We start from the raw sequence: 26,170 nt of genomic DNA, 5'->3' as shown, positions 1-26,170 counted from the left end.
GGAATACAGCATGGCAAACACATCAACAATAAAAAAGCATTTTAAATACAGTTATAAAAACATCATGTCAACCAGTGATTCTGGATGTCACAAACAGTATATTTTAGCCATCAAACGCCTGGGTAAACAGAAACATTTTAAAAATTGTCCTGAAAGTTAGCAATATTGGAGACAGACACACCTCACCAGGGACAGCATTCCACAAATAGAGAACCACCACCGAAAATACCCTGTCATCAACCAGGCAGCTCCCAGCAGCAGCACTACTGACAAAGTCTCCCCTGCCAGTCATAGGGTGTAATATGGTTGATACTTGTTTGCGTGATCTTCAATTTGTTATCCAATATAGCGCATTCAACATAAATTCTTGTGGCACCTGAAAGCCTAACACAGCATAAGCTTTTGTGGCCCGTGCTCTTCATCAGATGCATGAAACATTATCCTGAATTAGCAAGCATAGACACAATTAAAGATTCCAGTTTATGCATCTGATGAAGTGGACTGTGGTCTATGAAAACTTATACCTTGGCTTTTAAGCTTCTACAAGGTTCTTTGTTGTTTCTGCTACAACAGCCGAATATGACTACTTTTCTGGAAATTATGACACCTACCTCTTTCTCGGAATAGCTGTTGACATACCATCATTATTAGATCTGTATTGTATGTCTGGAATCTTCTTAAATCATTTATTAGGAACACAATGTACTTTTGTAGCACTTTTATCTAAGTGCTTTTAAAATGTGTGTAAAAGTAAGAACTAAGATGTGCCTCTTATGCAGAGCTAAGTGAAAGGAACCATGAAAAAGGGCACCAGAAAGTGTTGTTGCCAGATTTGCATCCTTTTATGCCATCGCACTCACAGGAATCACTGGGTGTGCATCACACCCACCATGTGGTCTCCTGTGAATTATTTGTCCCAGCATTGCCTCTCTACATTTAGTGGTATGGAGCAAACACAGCAGATTTGTTTACCTGAGCTCTCGAATCCTGCTATGTAGAAGGATCAACTTTTCTTTCTACTGACCCAAACACGGAAAGCTATGGAAAAGGTGGGGATGAGGCAGCTTTCCCCCACCCCACCATCAGCCTTCTTCAGATAGGCATTCCATCAGTAGGAATAATAATAATTATTAATTTAATTTGTATACTGCCCTATACCCGTAGACCTTAATTCCGGAATTAAGATTGCTGGAAGAAATATCAACAACCTCAGATATGCAGATGACACAACCTTGATGGCAGAAAGTGAGGAGGAATTAAAGAACCTTTTAATGAGGGTGAAAGAGGAGAGCGCAAAATATGGTCTGAAGCTCAACATCAAAAAAACGAAGATCATGGCCACTGGTCCCATCACCTCCTGGCAAATAGAAGGGGAAGAAATGGAGGCAGTGAGAGATTTTACATTCTTGGGCTCCATGATCACTGCAGATGGTGACAGCAGCCACTAAATTAAAAGATGCCTGCTTCTTGGGAGAAAAGCAATGACAAATGTAGACAGCATCTTAAAAAGCAGAAACATCACCTTACCAACAAAGGTCCGTATAGTAAAAGCTATGGTTTTCCCAGTAGTGATGTATGGAAGTGAGAGCTGGACCATAAAGAACGCTGATCGCTGAAGAATGGATGCTTTAGAATTATGGTGCTGGAGGCAGTGGCGTAGCGTGGGGGGGTGCAGGGGGGGCCGGCCGCACCGGGCGCAACATCTGGGGGTTAGGGTTAGGGTTAGGGGGCGCAAATCCACGGGTTAAGGGGCGCAAATTACTTGCCTTGCCCCGGGTGCTGACAACCCATGCTACGCCACTGGCTGGAGGAGACTCTTGAGAGTCCCATGGACTGCAAGAAGATCAAACCTCTCCATTCTTAAGGAAATCAGCCCTGAGTGCTCACTGGAAGGACAGATCCTGAAGCTGAGGCTCCAATACTTTGGCCACCTCATGAGAAGAGAAGACTCCCTGGAAAAGACCCTGATGTTGGGAAAGATGGAGGGCACAAGGAGAAGGGGACGACAGAGGACGAGATGGTTGGTCAGTGTTCTCGAAGCTACCAGCATGAGTTTGACCAAACTGCAGGAGGCAGTGGAAGACAGGAGTGCCTGGCGTGCTCTGGTCCATGGGGTCACGAAGAGTTGGACACGACTAAACGACTAAACAACAACAACAACACCCGTAGATCTCGGGGGGGGGGGGAGGCAGCACCACAACAGAAGACTCAGCCCCTGAACTATGCTCATTCACTGTGTTCATGATCATCACTGTGTTCATGATTCACTGTCTTCATGATCAGGAACCCTGCACAGAGAGAGCCTTCCCCTTTGCATATACAGCTATAGGTGTGGGGTCACTCTTCACATTATAATACTGTAAATGCACCCTGCCCAGACAGAACCACTATGCCACTCATGGGCATTCATATTACTAAAATGAATGTCTAAGGGGTCAGTAGTATCCAGAGAAATTCCATTCCCTGGATTGCACCTTAGTGTTTTCGCGTACGATAAGGAAATGGTTCCCATTCATTCCTATGGAGAAAGTGAAGCAGCAGCGCTCCTCACACATCCCTGTTTACCAGCTCGTCATTTCCTTTTGCCGACCCATTGAGCTGGGGCAAATTGTGGCCCTCCGGATGAAGGTGGGACTCCAATTCCCATCAGCCTCAGCCAGCACGGCCAATGGTCAGGGATGATGGGAGCTGGAGTCCAAAGAACAACAACAGGTTGCCAGAGCCAAACAGCCCGGCGCTCTGCCTGTGGCCAGACCTCAGACGTAGGCGCGAGAGGCGCGCAGGGCTGCGTGCGGCTACAGAGAGAGAGAGAAGAGAGAGAGAGAGAGAGAGAGAGAGAGAGATGAGGGCGAGGAGAGATGAGGCTGCCACTAGAGAACCGGAGCAGCCGGGATTGCGGCAGCCGCGAAAGGTGAGCGAGGCGGCGGCGGCGGCGGCGCAGCTGTAGGCAGGCTCTGCTCCGGGCAGCAGCGCGCAAAGTTCCCCCAGGAGGGCAGCCTTCCGGGTTCCTCTCCCGCCTCCCGGAGCGGGGTATGAAAGGATGCCCTGATGGAGCGCAGCGGCGGGCTCCAGCTGCCCCTCTGCGGCCGGCGGCTCCCGCCTCGCCAAGCAGGCAGCAGCGTCGCGGGGAGCCGATGGGGCGCCGTAGAGAGACCGCGAAGCAAACACCGCTTGGCGCCCTGAGGCGGGCGGCGCGCGCCGCTTGCGCCGAGTGAGAGGCGATGTTCAGCAGCAGCAGGCCGGCGGCGGCTCCCTAGGCTGGGCTGAGCAGCGCTGGAAGCTCTGAGGGGGCCTCTCTCGGCCGCCTGGGCAGCGCCTCCCGGGGAGCTTCGCGGGCCCCGCTGGCTTGCTGGGCGGCGAGGCGGCAGCGGAGGGATGGGCTGCGCTCCCAGCATCCACGTCTCGCAGAGCGGCGTGATTTACTGCCGGGACTCGGACGAGTCCAACTCCCCGCACCAGACCACCACCATCTCGCAGGGCACCGCCGCCACCTTGCACGGCCTCTTCGTCAAGACCGACGCGGCCGACTCCATCCCGTCGGTCCTCGCCTACCAGAGCCGGCAGCCGCCACCGCCGCCACCACCAAACTGCCCGGCCCACAGGCGCAGGAAGCCCGCCGGCCGAGAAGGCAGGAGCGGGGTGCACCACTGCTGTGGCGTCGAGGCGGAGACTCAGACCAGCCAGACCGACGTCAAGGTAAAGGAGGCGAGGGGCGGGTTGGTGCCAGCACCGCGCAGGACAGCTATGGGGAGCGAGAAGGTGGGAGACTCAGCTGGGGTGGGGGGCATGAGGTGAAGAAAAGGGTGTGTGTGTGTGTGTGTGTGTGTGTGCCGTTGCCTCACCAGGGGTCAAGGCGACCGCTTGAAGGAACTACCCTAAGCAGGCTTGGACGAATATTGTCATTTTTAAAATCCACCCCAGTGGGGCCTATGCACTGGAAGGCAGAAACTTTTGACTGGCAAATCTTTTCCCCGTGGGACACCCTCAATGGCTATTAATTTGAGGTGGCCACCCAAGGAGGGCCTTGGGCTGTGGGAGGTGTCCCACTGGGGTGTGAGTGTGTGTTTTTGAAACTTTAGTCTGTGCCAAGTTTACCACCTTATTCCCTTTCTGACCGACTGTCTGACTGCTAAAGGGCAACTTGGGGTGGGTGACTTCCCCCAAAAAAGTGGCTTTTAGATGGGTGTCTCTTTACTTGTTTCCCAGGAGATGAGCAGCAAGAGCCACAAAGAGAGGAGGGGTAAGGAAATGGCAGCATCAAGTGCGCTCTGTGTTTTTGTCTCCTACATGGTGCTGTTTTCACTGGCAGTGGCAAAAAGCCTCTCCTGCTCTGAATGGAAGAGAAGGGAGCATGGTGCTGAAAAGCTGCAGCTTGTGCTGGGCAGAGATGCTGCTGCGGATGCACATGGGATGCAGCTGAAAGGAGCTGTTGCCATGGCACCCCAGTGACTCACTCCTGCTACAGGTCCCTCCCATTCTGGCCAAGTTCTGGTACATGCACATAGGTGACCACACTCACGTACAGTATTGGCAGGCAGCTACAATGCTGAAGCTCAGGGTCAAAGTTACAGCAGATCCCGAAGGCTTCTGTGCATTTAGCTTTTGTCAGGCCATTTGCCTCACTCATGAAAAGTGTGCCTGCATTTATTCAAATATAGTATTCTAAGATGTGGCAGTAGAAAGATGGGTTGATGCAAAGATGTATCCCGAAAGGACAAAAGCATGAATTAATTTAAATGTGACAGTTTCCAGAGTGGTAGCCATGTTAATTTGTCTGTTGCAGTAAAAACAAGCCATGGGACCTTAAATGATCAACAGATTTATTATGACATATTCATGAACTACAACTGATAGAGTTGACTATAGGTTATAAATGCTTATGCCATAATAAATGTTAGTCTTTACGGTAAGATGCTGCAAGACCTTGTAATATGAGTGGGAGATGAAGGGTGTGGAATACTGTGTGTCTATCCACCCCGCCCCACAGCTTTTTAATATTCTGGATAAACAATGTGTAAAACTTAGACTGTTTCTGGGAACCTGACTGATTTTTGTTTACAGTAATGGGTGACTAGGCTGTTAGCAGCCAGAAGTATTCTGAGTTCCTGGGACTGGGAGCCCATAGAATTTAGCAAGATCAAACATATACACAGCCAGGGTGGTGTAATGATTGGGGCATTCAACTTATAAAAGGGAGACCAGAGACATATCCTTGTTTGCAGTGAAGTCCAGTAGGCAAACTTGGAGCTAGTTATCATCTCTCACCCCAATGTACTACATAGAATTCTGTAGATAAAATTGGATAAATGCATGTTACCCTGAACTCTTTGGAGGAAAGTTGGGATACAATGGTGAAGAATAAATAAGGCAGGAGCCAGTCACTATGGGTAAGGGATATTGAGTTTCTAGCTACAGTATCTCAGATTCATGAAATCAAGGCTAACATCAACATTTAAAAACAGATGTCAGAATTAGAAAAAAAAAAGGATAGGAAAGAGGTAGAGACTAATGGCCAGAGTGAAAGATCAGCACCAACTAGACAGTGTCCTGGTTCACATGCAATGCTACATTAAACCATGAATATGCGTGAGTGAGCAAACATGGGTTCCTGGACAAAAGATCATAGCTGCAGTCAAAACCTGGGGCTTAGTCAGACATAATACTAAGCCAAATCATGGCTTAGCTTTCAATAGGGCAGCAGCAGCAGCACGACCAGAGGAGGTGTGCAGTCTCCAGGCACCTGCATGTTTGCTCATCCACACTAAGGACACAAACTGGGCCAGTGTGTAGAAGACGGTACTGAGGTCTGGAGGAAGGGCTAGAGAAACAGAATGAGGCAAGGACCAGGAACAGGGCTGTAGGATAGATAAAGCTACAGTCATTAGCTTAGGGTGGGGAATTACATACTGTTCAAACAGTGACGCTGTTCAGCTTTCTCAGTGGAACCACAATATAGTCTGAAATACCATTCCTGGTACCTGTGAATTAAGACCTCAGAATTAACAGCAGTATAACAGATGGTAAACCTATTGCACTGCAGGTGTTCCCATCATTCTGGACCATTTCCAATACTGGCTGGAAGACCATTGCCATTAACATCTGGAAGAGCACGGGTCCTCACCCTGGCTGCATACAGTCAGTCTAAGTCGATTATGCTTGGCAAAGAGCAAGTTAAAGATCCGGCTATGACAGCTAGAAAAGGGATGGGGAAACTTAACTAGCCCAGATGTTTTTGGACTTCAGCTCACAACAGCCCCAGCAAGCCTGGCCAATAGTCAGGGATGATGGGATATTCCAACAACATCTTGAAGTGCTGCATATTCCCCAACCCTGTTCTGGACTCATGAAAATAACACATTCATAATGCCTTCAGATTAAATGGGACTATTCCGTTATCTGATGTCCTAACATACACACTTGGGTCTCTGTATGTATTTGGAGACATGGTGTTTCCTCTACTGTGTAGGTAAGTGAGTGCAAAGGGCTGTCCAGGTCTCCGGTCACACAGAGCATGCTGGCAGGAAACCTTTGTAGTTGGGGATGCAACTGGCCAGTGACTTAATCTGGATCACATTTTGTAAATATGAAAACAGATAGATATAAACATAAACACATGAAAAACTCATGCTGTCAACTTGCCCCCAGTTTGGCCTTGGCTGGACATTGTAATCTGCATTTGTTGCTACCACTTTCTGCAAATGTTTGAGGGAAGGACTTTGTAAATTGCTTAAAGGTAATGGGACCCCTGACAATTAAGTCCAGTCGCGAACAACTCTGGGGTTGTGGCACTCATCTCGCTTTAAAGGCCGAGGGAGCCGACGTTTGTCCACAGTTTTTCCGGGTCATGTGGCCAGCATGACTAAGCTGCTTCTGGCGAAACCAGAGCAGCGCATGGAAACGCCGTTTACCTTCCCACCGGAGTGGTACCTGTTTATCTACTTGCACTTTGACGTGTTTTTGAACTGCTAGGTTGGCAGGAGCTTGGACTGAATAACGGGAGCTCACCCCGTCACGGGGATTTGAACCGCCAACCTTTTGATTGGCAAGCCCAAGCGGCACAGTGGTTTAACCCACAGCACCACCCGCGTCTTAGCACCACATTTAAAATGAATGGTAAAGAACAGGAAGAGTCTTCAGTGACACCATTCTCCTCTTACCTCCAATTCATGTAGAGAGAAAATGTGCCACTCTGCCAGGAATTTCACTGGGTGGTTTATCCTTCGGTGGGATAGGCAGGCTTACAGCTGCAATGCCATCTGGCTCTCATGCTGCAAGTAAATCATAACTACCTGGACAAATAGTCCCATTCGGGTACAATCTTATAAATCACAGTGGTGTGTCAGCAACCTTAGCAGCATATATACATTATGGTGATTTGTTTTTCCTGTTCAGCTAAAGTTTAATTACAGCCCCATCTTTTATAGTCAGGGCAGATTAAAACAGGTATGTTGAATGGGTTTTGAACTCAGAAGTGAAAGTAAGTTCTTAATTATGCCAATTTGCTTTGCAGATAGCTTAGAAGGCTTTGTGTAGGATTTCTATAAATAGGGGTGCTAGTTAAATGATGAGGTGCTGGCAGCAGTTATCATCATTATGAACCAGTTATATAACTCTATTATAACTTTTTTAGTATTCTTGAGAAGTAGAAAGATGTGTTCACCTCTCTCTTCTTTTATAATAAAGTCTGAAAATTCACCATGCAATATTATAACATAGGAAGAGCTAGAAGGAATCAATAACAACACCTATTTGCCATGCTGTGCTACAACAGGGGCAGCACAGAACTGAGAGATTTCTTGATTAAGAAGGCTACCTTAAATGCTTCATACTGCATTTTGTAGTTTCCTGACACAATGCATACAATACAAAAAATTTTTTTATAGGAAATAGTAGCACATATAAATACTACCAGTTACTGCATCAGTCCAATGAAAGTACTATAGGATTTCCATATGAATGAAAACAAGTTGCGTTGTAAGGGCACAAACTAGCCAATAAGCACTATGAAAATTTTATTATTATTATTAGGAAATATTTCTTGGCTTCCTGAAAACTGGCTCTGTGTGGCACATCCAATTATAAAAGGTCTTTAAAAACAAATAGCACATGGTCTATGCTGCAGTGAGCTTTGATAAAGCAATTAAAAATTAACAGGAATAGAAAAGACAAATATTCTTTCAGCAGTAATTCTACCCAGGCAAGTATTTCATCAAAGAGAAGGTATAAAATGAATCAAAAAACAGAATTATACAACTGTAGAGTTGGAAGGGATTCTTGAGCGTCATCTAGTCCAACCCTTGAGAAATGTGTTTTTCTCTTCCTGCTGGCTAATTGTATTCTACCCTTGCTTGTTCACACAACACATAGGTAGTGGATGCTGCTTGTGATTGGCTGAACTCTTCAGATGTTAGAATAGAGCTGGGGTGAAGGCAGTGGGCTCATGGTACCACTGGCATTGGCTTGGGTCTTCTGCTGTCACAGTGAGATAAGCAATGCAGAGTAGCAGAATATCTTAGAATTTTAAGACTAAGGACTTGTCCACAATACTTTTTGTCCTATGCCTAGAAAGCATGGGTCCAGGTGGCTTTCTGCTTGACCTACGCTTTCTAGGCATGGGTACGAGTGGTTTTGCCTTTGCCCCAACACTTTCCCTGCAGAAAACCCCACTAGCGCCAAGTCGGAACAAATGTCAATCTGTGGAAAAGCTGATTGCCATTTGTTCTGATCCAGCAGTAAAGACTGGGCTTCCCCGGGAGAAAGTGGCGGGGCAAATGGAGGTGTGGATAATCCCTAAGATTAATGTGTGACTTTTGTTAAATTAACCATATAAAATAGTACCTATAGGCTGATGGCTTTAGAAAGATACATTGATAATGCAAATTGATCAGGTGAACGTGGGCCAGTTGTACTCTCTTAGTCTCATCTCGAGTGTTCTCGAAGCTACAAACATGAGTCTGACCAAACTGTGGGAGGCAGTGGAAGACAGGAGTGCCTGGCGTGCTCTGGTCCATGGGGTCATGAAGAGTCAGACACGACTAAACGACTAAACAACAACAACAAGTCTCATCTACTTTCAGAGTAGTTGTAAATTTAAAGTAAAGCAACCCACAGTGTGGCTAGGGTGTTGGACTTTGACTTGAGAAACCACAGATCAATTTCCAATTCAACTATGAAGCCTACTGGAAAACATTGGAGGCAGTCATGGACTCCTAACCTGTGTCACCCTACCAGCTCAGAGAGTTGTTATGAAGATAAATATGTATAATTTGCCCTATAATATAAACTGGTAGATGATACCATATGCTTTTGGGTTTGATTGATTTTTTAAAAAATACAAATATAGCTCAAAGCAATTATTGGAAAGAATGCAATGCAATGCAAAAAGAAAAAGGAACTTATGAACACATTTGGTGGGGTTGTTCCTAAATTAAATTTTAAGATTAAGATGATGAGCATGATAAGGACAAATGTGAAATTTGCTTTTTTGGTTTCCCCCCTTCATTTTATTTAGATTCATTCTCAGTTATGGACAGTGATCAGATTTGGACTCTTGTGCATTTAGATTTGATGAGTAATTATTAATGGATTAAATCTCTCTCTCTTAGTGGAGAAAGTAGTTTTAAAAAATATATATAATGGCCTCTTGTTTCAGCCAAGAATTTTTGCCCATTCCTAACCTAGAAAAATGAATCTCAATCACATGAGCACTTTTTCACTGTGAGATGTCGAGACACTATTATGATAATGCACTTCTAGTAAGTTTTACCTCCTGTTTAATAATTAGCCCTTAATGCAAGGCTCTGTGCTCTTTCTTCTGTCATTTCATGCCAGATGTAGAAAAGGAGCACATCAATTCCATTAAAGCTGTCTTACAGATATTAGCTTGCTATTTTAGGGTTTTGCCTTAAATTGCTAGCAATTTAGTGTCAATGTTCCTTGCCTGCTCTAAATTCCTTTTCATTTTAGACAGGGTTTTAAAATGTGGGTGGGTGGGTTGATGCATCCTTGAGAAGAGGGGAGGATGAGCACACCATGGAATAAAAAAGAAAGAAAAATTGGAGCATAAAATATTCATAAAATAGTGGGGGATAGGTACAGGGGCTTGCTTCTCTTTTGCACTTTTTAAAGAAGCAGAACTGGCTTAGTAAAATCTCCATGGCCTGGTTTGATGTTAGTAATGTGTAGAAGCTTATTTTATTTCACAAAATTTATGTGCCACTTTATTGTAATAAAACTTAGAAGTTGTTGGCATCTGTCTGTCTTGGGACATAATGAAGGAGTGCGTCTTTGGGGGAGAGTTACAGTTGCAGAGTTACAGTGCCTGCTGTGTCTGTAGAGATGGATACAGGAGAGACATGTTTTGTTGCAGCTGGGGCAGATGAGGGTGTCCGGTTGTGCTGCTGCAGATGCACCATTTATTTTCTCTGTGCTCCTCCCCTTGGTCATTCCTCCTCTGGTGGATACATGATCTGGCTATTTGTCTCCAGGCACTGAGGTTGTCTGCAGAGGGTCCCCAGATGGTGGGTGTTAAGTTGTGGGTGAACATATCAGATGACACAGTGATTCTTCAACAGCTTTTGTTTATTCACGGGCCAGGACAGAACTTAACTGAAGGGTTTAGTCAGCCTGCTTATATAGAGCTCCAGTACAGCGTAACTGTAACAACTTTCTAAAACTATCCAATCACTGAATGTCACTTTTCGATCCCTTATTTGCATAACTATCTACAGTATCCCCCTGCTGGCCCAGGGTGAGAACTTCAGTACATAACAGTGGGGTTGATGTTTCCAGCCTTCATGTCTTGTCATATCTTTGTAAGGCTGAGTTGGTCTGCCATTGGCCTGGTGCCTGAAGGCAGTTCCCCGTACAGCACATCCTTGGGGATCCTGCCATTCCTCCATTTTGTGGACATGACAAAGCCAGCATAGACATCCCTGAGACAGGAGTGCAAACATGCTGGAAATGTAGGATTGGGAAAGTACATCTTTGTTTGAGACTCCATCCTGCCATGTGATGCAAACCTATAAATGTTTTAACAAAACAACAACAACCCACCATTACATTTATTAAGAAAAGGCAGTTGAAACAGGTATTTTTAAAAATTCAAAATATAATTGAAATCAGCACTAAGTTAAAGAGTGATTAAAACATGTATATGGTATCTGAAGAAGTGTGCATGCACACAAAAGCTCATACCAATAATAAACTTAGTTGGTCTCTAAGGTGCTACTGGAAGGAATTTTTTTATTTTGTTTCGACTACGGCAGACCAACACCTACCTGTAACTAGAAGATGTATAACGTTCTACATATCTGGATAGGCTTGCCTAAACAAAAGTGCCAAAAAGAGTACAGCAAAAAGAGTATTGCCTGATGTCAATAGGCAAGGAGTTGCAAAGTGTGGATACTGCCGCACGAAAATATCAATTTCTTACAGGTGCAGAGTGAATATCATGTGGTACCTGTAACAGTGCCAGTTCTGGTTCAGTGGGGACATATAAGGTCAGGCAATCCTGCAAGTAACAATTTGTCCATATAGGCTAGTATTGCCTACTCTGACTGGCAGTGACTGTCAAGGCTCCTGGTCATTTTAAGTGGAGATAAGGATTAGATTAGAAGTTGCCCTAATCGTTTTGTTGCTTCCCATGCCAGTGTGAACTGCCAGGTGGTAAGAGGTAACACAGTCATCTGTGCCTCCTTCGCACATTGCTGAAGCAACATGGGAGCCAGTCCATTGAGCTGTCCTGGGACTTGTCACACAGCTGTGGCTACAAATGAAACAGAGCTGAGTCACAGCAAAAGGTGCAGAGGCGCATAAGGAACTGAAAGGTGCAGAGAAACGTCTGAAGGCTAGTGCCAGAAGGAAAGTCCATTCCAGGCACACATAGACTAGGCTCTTCCAGCCACTAAGTCAGCAGGGATGGTGCTCCAGCACTGATTAGAGCTCATCTGAGCATTTAAGTGCTGCCAAAGAAGGAAGGAGCACTAATGCAAAGGGAAATGACATCAGATGGGGAAATGTAGGGAACCCAGCCCCTCCACTCCACAGAGCAAAACACTCTTAACCACACAGCCACAAGAGCAGGCAGCAGGAAGGCCCCTGGTGTAATCTTCCAGGGCCAAACCCAGATATGGCCTCCTTCCTTCCTCTTGCCCTATGCATAGGGAGATTCCCAGCCATATATTATGATGGAACGGTGTGAGTGATCACAGCAAACCAAAGGCTTTAGGTGCTCAAACCATGTCTACAGATTTCAAAGAGAAAGGACTGGGAAGAACCAAACAGAGAAGTAAGGGAAGCTTTCAGAATGACAAAACACAAGGACTGTAGCTCAATGATAGAGCACATACAGTGGTACCTCGGGTTACATATGCTTCAGGTTACAGACTCCGGTAACCCAGAAATAGTACCTCGGGTTAAGAACTTTGCTTCAGGATGAGAACAGAAATCGTGCTCCAGCGGCGCAGCAGCAGCAGGAGGCCCCATTAGCTAAAGTGGAGCTTCAGGTTAAGAACAGCAAAAAGTCCCAGGCTGAATCTTTGACACCTCCAACTAGTGCTGGGCGAGACCCCTGACGAGCTGCTGCCAGTTAGTGTAGGCATTCCTTAGTTAGAAGGACCATTCATTTGACTTTGCATAAGGCAGCTTTCTGTGTTCCACTCAGGAAGCAGCAGGTAAGTAAAGTCTGCCATTGTGAGAAAAGCTTGGTGCAGTTTATCTCACAGTAATATTAATTTAAAAGGCTGGGCAAAAGTCAACAGAAATTTCGCAGTGTGATAATTTTGTATTATTGCTGTGTGTCGTACATCCCCAGCCCTTTGAAGTACTGTTCGAGTAAACTGTAGCGATTGTAAATACTTTGCTAGGTACTGTGGACAGTATCAGTGAAGTGCACCTAATTCCCACGGAAATTAGCTGTATTTTTATGAGTTTGGGGTGGTAAACTGGGTGCCAGAACTCCTCTAATCCCTGGATCCAGCAAGTGTTAGAATGTAATCAAGGCTTCTAATTCTTGGAAAAGCCAAGCTAGCCTCCTGGTGAGGTGATAGCTTGGGTGATGAGCCATTAAAGGGGATTAAGGTGCTGGATGCAAGGCAGCAAATGGGCAGGCCCCTCTTCCTCAGGAGATAAAGCCAGAGTTTGGAGCAGAGGTAGTGGTGATGGGACCTAGGAAGGAAAGCAGCAAGTTGGAGAAAGAGAGGGAGAGCAACATTTGGTTTTTGTTCGATCCAAGGCTGTGGCTATGGGAGAAGCAAGACCCTTTTGGAGTGTTAATGCTGTGAACCCCTTCATAGTAGGCTCAGGTTGTATTTATGTGTAAATGAACCATATTTCATAAAGACACCACAGTCTCCACTGTGCCTCTTTCCCAAAAGGAAACACGAACCCTGGGTAATCGCCTGGAATCTCGCAGTGCTCTGTGATTGGGGTGGGGTGCAACAGTATTGTGCTTTTCTGTAACTCACTTTGAGAGCCAGAGTTGAGCTAATTAAGGAGGGTATCATTAATATTAGAATAAATAAAGAATGTAACTTGCATCTGGATTCCACTCAGAGAGCAGAGCTGAAGGCAGATTAGGTGTCAGATTATGAGTCAAATATTGAGTATTCATACTAGATTTGCTTGAGAGCTGTTTCAGGAAGGATATATTATGCTAGGAGTATGAAGCACTTTACTTCCCCCTTTGGAAACTGAAGTAGGGGGCATCTCTGACTCTGAGCAAAAGCTGGAGAAGTTTGACTCTCACAGATACCCACATTCATAACTTTCACAAACATTTTTAATATTAACTTCCATTCAATGAAGGTGAATGTAACCATCATTTTCACAACCATCATCCACTATGTAGGCCAACTTGAACCACATTGCAGTAGTGGCTCAGGTATGCATACTAAAAATAATGAACTACTGGTATATAGACACAGGTGCAGTCCACCGAAAGCTACCAGATTAAATTCATTTTCCAAAGGAGATCCTATGAAGGTAAGAAATTGCTATTTGCTTATTTGCCCTATGTCCAGAGCAGAAATCAAACCAGAGAATACAATCAGTATTTGCTGCTGCTGCTGCGGCTGTTGTTGTTTTCAGCCTACCAATGATATGTTGTTGATTACTTTCCCACTTATTTGTATTGTGTTTTCTTTGCACTGAAATGAATTATCTTTGCATTGAAATGAATAGTGTCGATAATGTACTTAATTACATAATTATGTAAAATTCCACCACAGTGGACAGTGAGAGAAATAGTGTGGTTTTTATTGGACACCAAACTGCATCGGAAGATAAACATGTCGGAAATCAAGCCTTTATTGGGAGAAACTGGCAACTCCCCCAGGAACCCGGCTTGGTCTCCTGTTGACCTCCCTGGCTGCATTCCCCAGCAAGCACAGGCTAGGTCTTGATAGGCGATTCTTCCCAAACGTGGGAAGAACACACCCCCTCCCTCCTGCTCCCCCGGCAGGGAAAGGAGATAGACAGAAATGTATTTACATGCCTTTATTTCTGTCTTTGCAGCATTACAGAAAACATGTCTGTACTCTTCAAACTCCAGCAGTCAAGTGACAAAGACTTCCTGTACTTCCTGTACATACGCAAGAGGAAGAGCTCATATTACACTCTGAGCTAATTCCGGTGCATTGCCCTGTGAACCGACTGTTTCCCATGGACAGTCCCAACATTCCCATCATGTTTTGTTTTCAAGCTAGCAGTTTGCAGCTGCATTGCATCCATATCGTAACAAAACAGTGGTGTATGGGTAGAACATGGGTTGGAACAGAAATATATCCCAGCTTGGAATTAATATACATTATACACAACTCAATCTTATGCATTTTTCTTCGGGAATAAGTCTCACTGATGTCAGTTGGACTTACTCCTTACTTACAGGACAATGCTAGTCTGCCATGTGGCTATGTCACTCATATTTAAATATTAATTCATTCTAAAAGGCATTTCGGGTCATAATGAAACTACTGCAGATTGGAAATTTAGGCTTTTCAAGAAGGCGCAGCTTGCTAGGGCATTAAAAGTTAGTCATTTGTTGGGATCATATGCCTCTGTAGCCTTGTTGGGGACTGGTTTACAGTCCTTTGCTGTGAACTTTGAGCTTGAATTCCTGCTCCACCACTGTAATAAGCATTAAGAGTCTGCACATGGATGCTGTGGGATAAATGTGCAGAATCCCAAGGGTCATTCTGGTACCTTGCCACATACATAACCTGGTCACCCAGGCCACGTGTGAACCAAGCCCTCGTGTAAAACTTGTCATGTTAATGTTTGTTTTGTATTAATTATATTCCCTTTTTTATTTTTGTGTAATATATTCAGATAAATGCTGTTAACATGGTCTGACACTGGGGCAGAAATCTTAAACACTGTTTTCATTTAGCAGGCTTCAGCAACCGAGACAGAAATTGGGCCCATGAGGCTGACACAAGATCCTATTCAGGTAGGACATTTTTTCATTTTAGTAATAACTATTAAATTCCGTATTAAGGTTCAACTAACTGCTACAATCCTTCAGCTCAGGAAAATACACAGGTTAAACCATACACTTTCTGTATATGTAAAAAAAGACCTGTACATTTTAAACTTTATTCTTAGGATGACTGCGGAGCTAATAGATCATTTGAAACCAGTTACAAAGATTCAGTAAATTGTGTGATATTCAAATTCTGAACCAGCTTGCCTTACTTGAGAATTATAAATAAAAAAGTAATATCTGATGGTATCATTTTCTGGGAATATTGAGTGGTATCCAGTGAGGTTCTGCTAGTGCAATGATGCCTCTATGCCCTCTCCAAATCTGCTCTGCATGGATTGGATATTATCCCCAGAACAGACTTATGGAGCGTGCAAGGAGAGGAGAAGGGAGTTCTGTGGCACAGATTTTGTGGACACTGAACTACTTTAGTGGATACCACCTCCGGCATTAGCATTAAAACAACTGCAAAGTTGTACTTTCCATCTTCAGTTCTTAGTCTCCAGCATCATCCCAGAGTCAGGCTCTCTCTCAAAATGTGGAAGTTGTACTTCTGGCTGTCAGGACAAGTAGCCAAAGCATCCTTTTCATTATAGGCCATAATATTCTGCAGCAACAAATTTCACTGGGTATAGAAAAGTACTTAAAACCTCTGGCTTTCAATTTTAATGGCGAGTGCTGAAGTTTTGTATTCTGAGAGAAGGAATTAACTTTTTTACTTGCTTGCCATCTCTCAAGCAGAGCTGCCAGATTTCTGTTTTAATTAATCTCCCTGAGAGTCAATCCATGTAGTCAGGGCACGGAGTGGGAGAGTCTGTCTGGGACAATTTAGTTTCGGAATACAGGTGGCAAGTGGCATGTTTGGATATCTCCCCGACCCCGGGGATAAGAAGGCTAGAGCAGGTTTTGGCCCTGAAGCCTGAGCATTTGGTACCAAGACATTGAATCGCACATGGTTCTAATGCTTTCTAGAGGAATTCTTTAGTTCCACAGATTCAAGAGCTATTTACTAGGCGTGACTGCTCTGTACAGAAAGAACCAGTTATAGCAAAGTTTAAAAAAGATAGAACTTTTCTGCCTACTTAAGTTTCACGTGCCATACTGGCTTGTCTTAGAACTTTTTGAAGTACATTAATAGTCTACAGCCACAAGCACTCAGCTTTCTTAACAGATTAGTCATACACTGACGTTTGTGGTGGTGCAACCGTCGTATTAATCATCATCTCACTTATTGTTGGGAAGTCAGCACTTCAGATAGCTTTAGATAACACAAAATCAAGGTCACCTTGCCAACCTGCAGATTAAATGCATTGACTTTCATATGGTGACGCCATGGCAAAGCACAGTCGTCAGAAACCAGCTAAAGAGAACAAAACTTTCTTTCCTATACACAGGGTGTCCCAAGGATACTAACAGGACAATCTATTCATATGAAATAAACTGAACTTTGAAACTCTGTACATTTTATGCTAAAAGAGTTCTAGCTGGGTACTTTGAACAGTTCTTGTCAATTTTTTATAAACAGCGAATCTTTTCTTTCTTGTATTATATTTATTCTAAAGCAAACATGCTGCATGACCCACTAGATCTGCCACTGTTGGAGCAGCAGTGCCAGCATTGGCACTCGTTTCAGGCACAGATCTTGTGGATTTCAAGTGAGATCTTATGCAATTTTGGTCAGATGTTGTCTAAAATTAGTGCCAATGGTGGAGGCGGGGGGGGGGGATATCCACAGGAACACCACATCAGGGGCTCCCACTACCTGAAATGATGGTCTAACCCCACCTAATGGCTGTACCGGCCCTGGTGATTGCTGTGATTTAATAATTTGTGTATATTTCAAAACAGAGCAGTTCAATTTCCTATGCTGCTGGCTATATAAATTTGAAAACGACTAGTAAATGTCACAAAGATGACAACATATTTCCTTCTTAAAGCGCTCTCGTGAAAAATCATGAATTATTTACAGTGTTGCTTTCTCACTCAGCACATTAGAAAGCAGTTCTCATCTTGTCACTGCCTTGGGATTGGCAGATCTACCACAGAGACACTACAGAAATGTACTACAGAAAATTTGAGCTCACATAATTCTTTAAAGATGCATGAGTGACAACCCTTGGAAGCAGAAAATCCACAAAAGTATCTATAATATGGCCATTTGGGCACTGTATGTACAGTCCTGAATGGGAGATGTGGTGACATGATATGGAGTATTACCTCCTAGAATGATGAGGACATTATTAAAAGTAGAATGGGAGAGGTTAGGGTGAAGCCCAGGTCTTCCCCGCCATATACTTTATCAGCCCCTGACTCATTCCCTTTGTCTCTTGAGTAGTGTTTGTCAATTCTGAATTGAACGAAACTGTAGCTACCATGGATGAATATATTGCCCAGCCAATTTCTGAGTTGAACATTGAAGGTGTTAAATACTTCTAGTAAAGAAAGCCATTCCATACGATCAAAGGCCTTGGCTGCATTCCAGAATAGTAACTGTGGGAAACTTCAAAATGTTTGCATGGTCTCTATAAGATGAGCAGCAGTCTTAGCATTACTAACCATGCTTCTTAGTTTGCTTAAAAAATAATTTCCCCATTATATTAAGACTTTTTGCTAATATTGAAGGCAGGATTTTATAATCAGAGTTCAGTTTTAATACAAGACAACATGATATGTTTCCATACCTAGTTGTGAATTACTTAGACTTGTATTGTGGGTCTGATTTCTTGCACTTTCATTACTAATAGGCCAGTTAGTCAGCTCTATGAGTCTCTTCCCAAATTTAGGAAATATCGCTTCTGATTTTAGTTACTATTCTCATCATTTAACAGTGTTTTACATTGGCTTTTATGGCAAGCACATCCATAAATTTCATCATTCAAAAGTGTGTGTTTTAAATGCTGCCAACTTTTGGAAAGTGAGTGGGAGCAGTGTTGCAGTAATTTTAAAAACAAATAGTGCAATTTTAACCGCAAACATTATTAGGTTTAAATCCACAGTATAGGAAGGTGTTTTAAGTGTGACGACAGTAGCTTGCCTTCTATATTTTATAGGTGTTGCTGATCTTTGTGAAAGAAGACAAACAGAGTGATGGATTTTGGTGGGCTTGTGACAGAGCTGGATACAGATGTAACATAGCTCGGACGCCCGAGTCAGCGCTTGAATGCTTTCTTGATAAACACCATGAAATAATTGTCATAGATCATAGAAACTCCAGATACTTTGATGCAGAAGCCATCTGTAGGTAATTAATTGCCCTTGTTTTTCATATGAAACTTGGAGTGTGAGTTAACTGTTCCACAATAGTACTATGGTCACTTTATTTAGTGTTGCTGTACATCCAGAATTTCCTGGACATAGCTGGGATTTGGCCGTCAGAAACAGTGTCCAGGTGGAAATCTCTGAAATGTCAGCAAAAATCCAGATGTATGGCAACCCATTTTGGCAGTGTCGTTTTTTGTGATTTCTCTTTAAAAAGAGTTCAAAACTTTTTTGAGATTTTGCACACCCACTAAAAGCTCAAACTTTGGGCAATACTAAAAGAAACACTCAACAACTTTTTTGTCTGCATTTTCACCTTTTGAAATATGGGAACTCTATTTCTAAGGCAAATCAGTGCCTGGACCGTGCCACTTCAGGCTGCATAGTAGGAGAGATCACAGAGCATAGTTAAAACTATTTGCTTCCACAAGATGTGGTGATAGCCACCAATTTGGACTGTTTCTGGAGAAGACTGCCAATGGCCGTTAGCTAAGACAGCAATGTGTTTCCTCCGGAATCAAAGGCAGTATGTGTCTGAATAGCAGTTACTGAAGATCACACGTGTGCTATGGAGGACTTAGCCAGATTTTAGGCTTATATAAGGATTTGGTTGACAACTATGCATGCCAGACTAGAAAGGCCTTGAAAATGCACTATAAAGGACTTGATAAGCACATATATGCTATTGTTCTTATGATTATTCTATGATTCCATAGAAGAGCTGAACTCCTGCATTACAGAAAGTTGAATGTCAAAGAGAATAGGAACATAGGAAACTGCCTGATATTGAACAGACTGTTGGTCCATTTAGCTCTGTGTTGCCTGCACTGACTGGCAGCATCTCACCAATGTTTCAACAGACAATATCTATCTATATCTATCTATCTATCTATCTATCTATCTATCTATATATAGATTTTTTTTTTGTATGGAGGAGCATTCAGTTAGGTGACCCCTACCTGCAGTCTGATGTGACATACATTGAGGTTTACCACCTCAACATCAAACTAGACCCTCAACACCAGGAATAAAAGGCATACATGTGAGGTTGAATACAGCAAGATAGTTCTCTGCAAATCAAGCCAAAAGCAGTACCGTATTTTGTTTTCACTTCTGAAAATAAAAAGGTTGTAGGCAACTAAACTCAGAGCTGACTTAGTAACCTTGTGCTTGAGCTAATTTAAGATTGTGTGGGTGTTGCAGAGCCCTGGTTGCATGGTGGAACAATCAAATGACCTCCTCTAAAAGTCCATCAATAGAATCATAGAGCTTTAGAGTTGGAAGGGACCCTGAGGATCATCTAGTCCAACCCCCTGCAATTCAGTAATGTGTAGCTATCCCATATGGGAATTGAACCTGCAACCTTGGTGTTAACGACACCATGCTCTAACCAACTAAGCTATCTTACCCAGGTCTGAGAAATATGTAAAGATCGGGTATATGTTGAAAGATGAATGAAACTGATAGTTTCTTTCTTTATTTCAGCTTCTAAAAGTTGCAGATTACACACACACACACACACACACACACACACACACACCCAGAGAAACACACATGTAGCCACAGCTTTTTAAATTATTTCCTCTGAAGATGTTCTTGCTGCTGAAGAAACAAAACACCGTTTTGCTTATAAAATAGCTTATCTCTTCAGTAATATTAACTGCTTCAGAGGAAACAAATTTAACTTTGGTTTTGTGTGCAATTTGCCTGCATAAGTAGAATCCACTCATAGGTTGAAATATGGTGTTTGGTGTATTTATTTTTGTTGTTAAAGATGGTTTCAATGATTATGACATTGACTTTCCTAATTTCAGGTCAATCCGTGCTACAAAGCCTGCTGAACACACTGTAATATTAGCTGTTGTTCCACAAATGTAAGTATTTTTTGGCAAGAATGTTTTCCAAATGACACTTTTTTTAATGGGTAAGGTTAACTAATGAACAAAATATCTTAGCAGTGGTTGGACTTCACATCCATAAATATGCGAGTGATAGGTGTTTTAATTGACTCTTTAATCAGAGAAGGACAATACAAGTCTCTCATTTAAACCTTAGATCAAACTATTTCTTCAGACAAGAATGTCTATTCACTTCAGAATATGGTTTGGCACATTATTGAAAATTCATAGATTTCCCAAAACTCCTGCACTTAGGATATGGTGCTGTTGCCATTGAAAAAGGACCCCCCGCTGCTGCCGCCGCTGCCACCACCACCACCACCATTAAATTTATACACTGCTTGATTGTACAAAAACCTCAAAGGGGGTTACAAAAAAACAATAAAATTATAAATAATACATACAGAAAGTCATCAGCTGCCTCCATGGGAATTCCTATCACAAATCTGCAAGAGCAGAATATGGTGTTCTGAGGTTCCTTCAGGATTTAATACTTGCAGGATTTTTGTTCTCAGGCCAAAATGCAATTAAAGCACATTGTGACCGATAGCACACCAAAGCTATTTGCCTTGTGGGGGTATGATGATGAGTTTAGCTACTTAGCCAACATACATTGTGCAGTCTAGATTTCTGACTCGTACCAAGCTCATGCTGGCATAACATAACAAATAAGGAAAGGCAATATCTGCAAAACTTATATTAAGAGGAAAACTGAATGTGCTAGAGTAAATATATATTTTGTGCTTTATGACTTCTATATGTATGAATATTATTGCACTAATTCCCAAATGGGTAGCTATGGTAATCTGTGTTGCAGCAAAAACAACAGGCACTTTAAAGATTAACAAATTGATTGTGGCATAAGCTTACACATACATAAATACACATACTTGAGGGAATTATCAGAATTTTTCAGATCTCTTGGCTGACAACATTTTCTACAATTCTGTAGGTCTGGTAACCAAGAAGAAACGTCGGTCCTACCCCTTCTCCATGCAGGTTTTAACAGGGTATGTAGAAGTTATTTTCACTTTCTTTAAGTGATAACTAATTTTTCAGTCTCCAGTTATTTTTTCTCAAAGATTTGATGCAGATGTTGTCAGACACCTGTTCATCAGCCACCCTGAGTGATGGTGCATACGCATCAGAATGATGAGGTAGAAATTCTCATAAAAATTGAAAATACAGGATCTCTAAGGGTTTCTTAGTAAGCACCTTAGTAAGCACCTGCGACTGCCTGGTCCTCTGCGGTCAGCACTGAGCAGAAGAGGACTGGAAAGCTGGCTGCTGCTTTCTTTGCCTTTAAGATCCTTATGTAAACACAAAATGAGTCTGGGTGTAAGGTCAGACTCCATAAGCAACCACCTGAACTTCCCAATAAAGACCTGGTTACACTGGAGAACTGCATTTTTAGATGAATTTTTTTAAAAAACAAAGAGGGACCAACTGTTTGGTGTGTGGTGGTGTGTTCCCTCCCTTTATTTATTTATTTATTTACATTTCAAATTATATAGATAAGACACATAAACTTTGAATGTTCAAATACTGTAAATAAAACAAGTCATGTATTCTTCACCTTTAACATTGCAGTTGTATATCCACATTTTACCAACTATTGTTACACCTTTCTCTTTCCCCATGTACCCTTGTGACTCCCCCCCCCCACGCATGGCTTCTTTAGTTCTATTTACTAATAGTACTATTGTGTTTATACTTACTATCTAATGTATTCAAAATTCCATCTTCAACATCATAATTCTTGTCTTTGGAGCTCAGTCTAAGCATAGTGTGTGTTTCTTTGGTGCAGCCGCAACAAAAGATTGAAAAGTTCTACTTTTAAACTAATCAAACTTCTGTGTTATTTCTGAATTCTGGTTAGTTCAAGCTATTGTCATTTCAGAGACGCCAGGATCAGAAATGACTTATGGTGCTGATTTGTTCAGAGCCAGCAGTGTGGGGGGGCATCCCCTTTTCTGTTCTTTTTGCCACCTCCTTTTTTCTTCCTCCCCGCTTTCATGACATCCACATGAAATTAAGCCAAGGGTCACATGGAATTAGACTTGACTCCTGCTTTTAAGCTAACCAGGGTTATCCAAGTTCACACATGAGGACCCTGGTTAGTTTATTAAACAATAAACTGGTTAGTTTAGTGAACTACAACTCCCATCATCCCTGACCACTGGTCATGCTGGTTAGGAATGATGGGAGTTGTAGTCCAACAACATCTGGGGACCCAAGGTTGAGAAAGGCTGGTTAAAAGCAGGTGTAGATACTTCCTATGTCCTCATGACCACGTCAAAGGAGGGGTGTGTGTGTGTGTGTGTGTGTGTGAAGACCTGAGTATGATGCAGGTTCTTGCACGTGATGCTAAACCCAAAGTTCAGCATTTGTTTCTGAATTATTTCAATGGATATGAGCTTAATGCTCTGATGATGCAATTTAGCACTGAGTCACAAAAATGGCATGCTCATTTGCAGGCTGAATTGATCTGCGTTATAGCTGGCCACCTCACAAATCTGGTGACATTAGCATGCATCCAGGTGGAAAATGATCAGACATCACCAACCCACATTTGTAAGCTGTGTCATGGTGCTGTAAATGCAGCTTGGTTTTAAGATGGGCTCATTTTGAACCCGCCACTGATCCATCAGCTCTCTTATGGACAGATCAGTTTGGTCTTGTGAATCAGCACGAATGACCCAGTCTAATAATCTCTCGGTATGAATTCTGTTGTCTTTCTTATCTTTCTCGCTCTCATGTATTTGCTGCAATAATTACAACCAACTTGTTCAGACAGGATCCCATTGAATATCTCCATGCCATCTTTAGGTTGTGTATTATAGCTCATTCTTGTTGCCCTTGTTCTCAAGTGACAGAAAAAGGATTAACATACCAAAGAATAGGCTTTAAAATAATACTGAGTGGGTGGACAGATACTTTCTATACTTCACTGGTTGCCTTCTGGGCTGCCGTTTGTTCACAGGAAAAGCAGCCAGAGGCTGAGCCTCTGATTCAAAGCACAGTCACCTGGAAGCAACTTCATTAGTATTGATGAGGCCAAGGGAGCAATCCTAACTCCCAGTGGGGTTGAAAGGAGCAGCAGAGCCACCACCACATCCAAAGCTACACAACTTGCACTAAGGAACAATTTTTTGTTGAGCCAACTCCAAGCTGGCACAGCAAAGAGGCCAGCTCTCATCCCTCTCTGGCAGCTATAATGGTTTAGGATCCAGTAGATCCAGTTTCAGGCCCTACAGCAGGTACTACTAGTGCGAACTTCACTGACAGAACTGTTATGTACTGAACTTCTCACCCTGGGCCAGCAGGGGGATACTGTAGATAGTTTTCACTCAGGTCCACAAATGCAAATAAGGGATTGAAAGTGACGTTCAGTGATTGGATAGTTACAGAAAGTGGTTACTGTTGCGTTGTAGTGGAGCTCTATATAAGCAGGCTGGCTGAACCCTTCAGTTCAGTTCAGTTCTGTTCTGGCCTGTGAATAAACAAGAGCTGTTTGAAGAATTGCTGTGTCGTCTGATATGTTCACCCATAACTTAACAAGTACCCTGTCCACAGTCCACACCAGGGGCAGTGAACTCTGCATCTTCACCAGCAGAGTTGGGCAGAAGGAAATCTCTGCTATATCCTAACTCCCTCCAGCAGTATGGATCAGGGGTTAGGATTGCTGTAGCCATTTCAGAGGTTTAGGGTTTGTGTGTACAATAAGAATAAATGTATATTATTCATAGTAGCCTGCTTTTTTCATTAGGACTTCAAAGTAACTGGTCAAAGAATAAGGAAAATGTAAACAAACATTATAGGGAACTACAGCATATTAGATGCTGCCGTTTGTTCTTCAAGTTCCCCCCTCCCAACTCTGCCATTCCTCATCTCAGTAGAAAACTGTTTGTCAGATTATACTTTTGCTGCTCGTTGCATTTGCCAGACCTGCTTTTTCATATATGTAGCCTAAATTACCTGAGAGGGACTTAATCTATAACAGGAACAGCCAATGTGAAGCCTTCCAGATATTCTAGGACTCCAATTCCCATCAGCCCCAGCAGGGGTGGAGGAAGTGGGATGCGGTGGGGCCAGCTGCCCCAGGTGTCAACACTGAGGGGAGTGACAAAATGCCGGGCAGCACTCACCGCGGGGCCTACAGCACGCCTGAGCCACGCGTCTCTCCTGGGAGTGATGCGGTAGCTTGGGTGTCCGCAGGCTCTGCGCTGCCCCAAATGGTCCGCCCGCCACCTCCCCTCAGCTGTAGGGTGGCAGGCAGACCATTTGGGGCAGCGCAGGGCTTCAGCTGTAGGGCGGCTGAGTGGGAGGAGGCAGGCAGACTCATTGGAGGCCCCGGGGAACATCCTGCCCCGGCTGGCCCCACCCCGCAGGTGACTGGCCCCGCCCCTGTGCGCAGGGCACGTGTGCTGCCCCAGGTGCCCGATTGGCTTGCTCCAGTGCTGACCCCCAGCCAGCATCAACAATCGTCAGAGATGGTGGAACTTGTAGTACAACACCTGGAAGGCAACACATTGGCTACCTCTGCTCTGTACCATTCTGTGCTATTAAAATGACATATTTTTTATCTGACAGTCAACTTCTCAAAGGTCCATTTCATCTCTAGTCCTTCCACTCAGGGATTTACTTACCCTGCTATACAGTTCAGTTGTAGTTGCAAAAGCCACATCCATTCTGTTCTCATGTCTGTTGGTGCCACTTTAATTTACATATGCATGACATTTTAGGGGTTCAGTATGCATAATATGTAGTGCCTGCAGTCTCTGCAGTTTGCAGAAGTTTTGCCCAGGCTGGTTCCCCCTCATCTACCAGCCCACATTGCTCACAAAAGCAAGATTAGGATTAAGGCAGGCTGTGCTTGCACAATTCATTTCCCCCCCCTTTGTCCCCAAAAGCTTCCCCAAAGCATATAGGGCCACCTAAACAATGTGTCTGTCTTGCGGAGGCTATAGTAGAAGAGGGGAATTGCCCAAACTCGGTAAGTGGAACCCTGTTGGATTCAACCCAATAAAAACTTACCGTATTTTTCGCCCCATAGGACGCACTTTTTCCCCTCCAAAAATGAAGGGGAAATGTGTGTGCGTCCTATGGGGCGAATGCAGGCTTTCGCTGAAGCCTGGAGAGTGAGAGGGGTCGGTGCACACTGATGCCTCTAGCTCTCCAGGCTTCAGGAAGCTATCTGCAAGCCTTGCAAGCCCGGCGGGAGTTCCCGCGGGCTCACAAGGCTTGCGGGCAGCAGCCTGCCGCCCGAAGCACGGGGAGCCCTCCAGAGGGCTCCCCGTGCTTCGGGCAGGTGTCCGCAAGCCTTGCGCGCCCGGCGGGAGGTCCCGCCGGGCGCGCGAGGCTTGGGGCGACAGCCTGCAGCCCGAAGCACGGCGTGCTTCAGGCAGGTGTGCGCAAGGCTTGGGGCTGCAGCCGCGGCTCGGGGGGGGAAATATTTTTTTTTATTCATTCCCCCCCCCCCAAAAAAACAAGGTGCGTCCTATGGGCCGGTGCGCCCTATAGGACGAAAAAT

General features: G+C 43.8%; 1 protein-coding gene across 1 annotated transcript in view; it reads left to right on the top strand.

Moving 5' to 3' along the window:
- The first annotated feature begins 3,316 nt into the window (after window positions 1-3,316).
- PDE8B (phosphodiesterase 8B) overlaps window positions 3,317-26,170 on the top strand; it is a 42,661-nt gene continuing 19,807 nt past the window's right edge. Inside the window, exons 1-5 of the mRNA XM_080972475.1 lie at window positions 3,317-3,696; window positions 15,389-15,448; window positions 18,532-18,722; window positions 20,554-20,613; window positions 21,590-21,647. Coding sequence (XP_080828601.1) covers window positions 3,376-3,696; window positions 15,389-15,448; window positions 18,532-18,722; window positions 20,554-20,613; window positions 21,590-21,647 — 690 coding nt within the window. The 5' untranslated portion in view covers window positions 3,317-3,375. The remainder of the gene's footprint in view (window positions 3,697-15,388; window positions 15,449-18,531; window positions 18,723-20,553; window positions 20,614-21,589; window positions 21,648-26,170) is intronic.

This window comes from Podarcis pityusensis (assembly GCF_964106645.2).
Source record: "Podarcis pityusensis genome assembly, chromosome: 11".
NCBI classification, from domain to species: Eukaryota; Metazoa; Chordata; class Lepidosauria; order Squamata; family Lacertidae; genus Podarcis; species Podarcis pityusensis.
The sequence above is the reverse complement of the archived record's forward strand: the minus strand, read 5'-3'. Positions and strand labels throughout refer to the sequence as shown.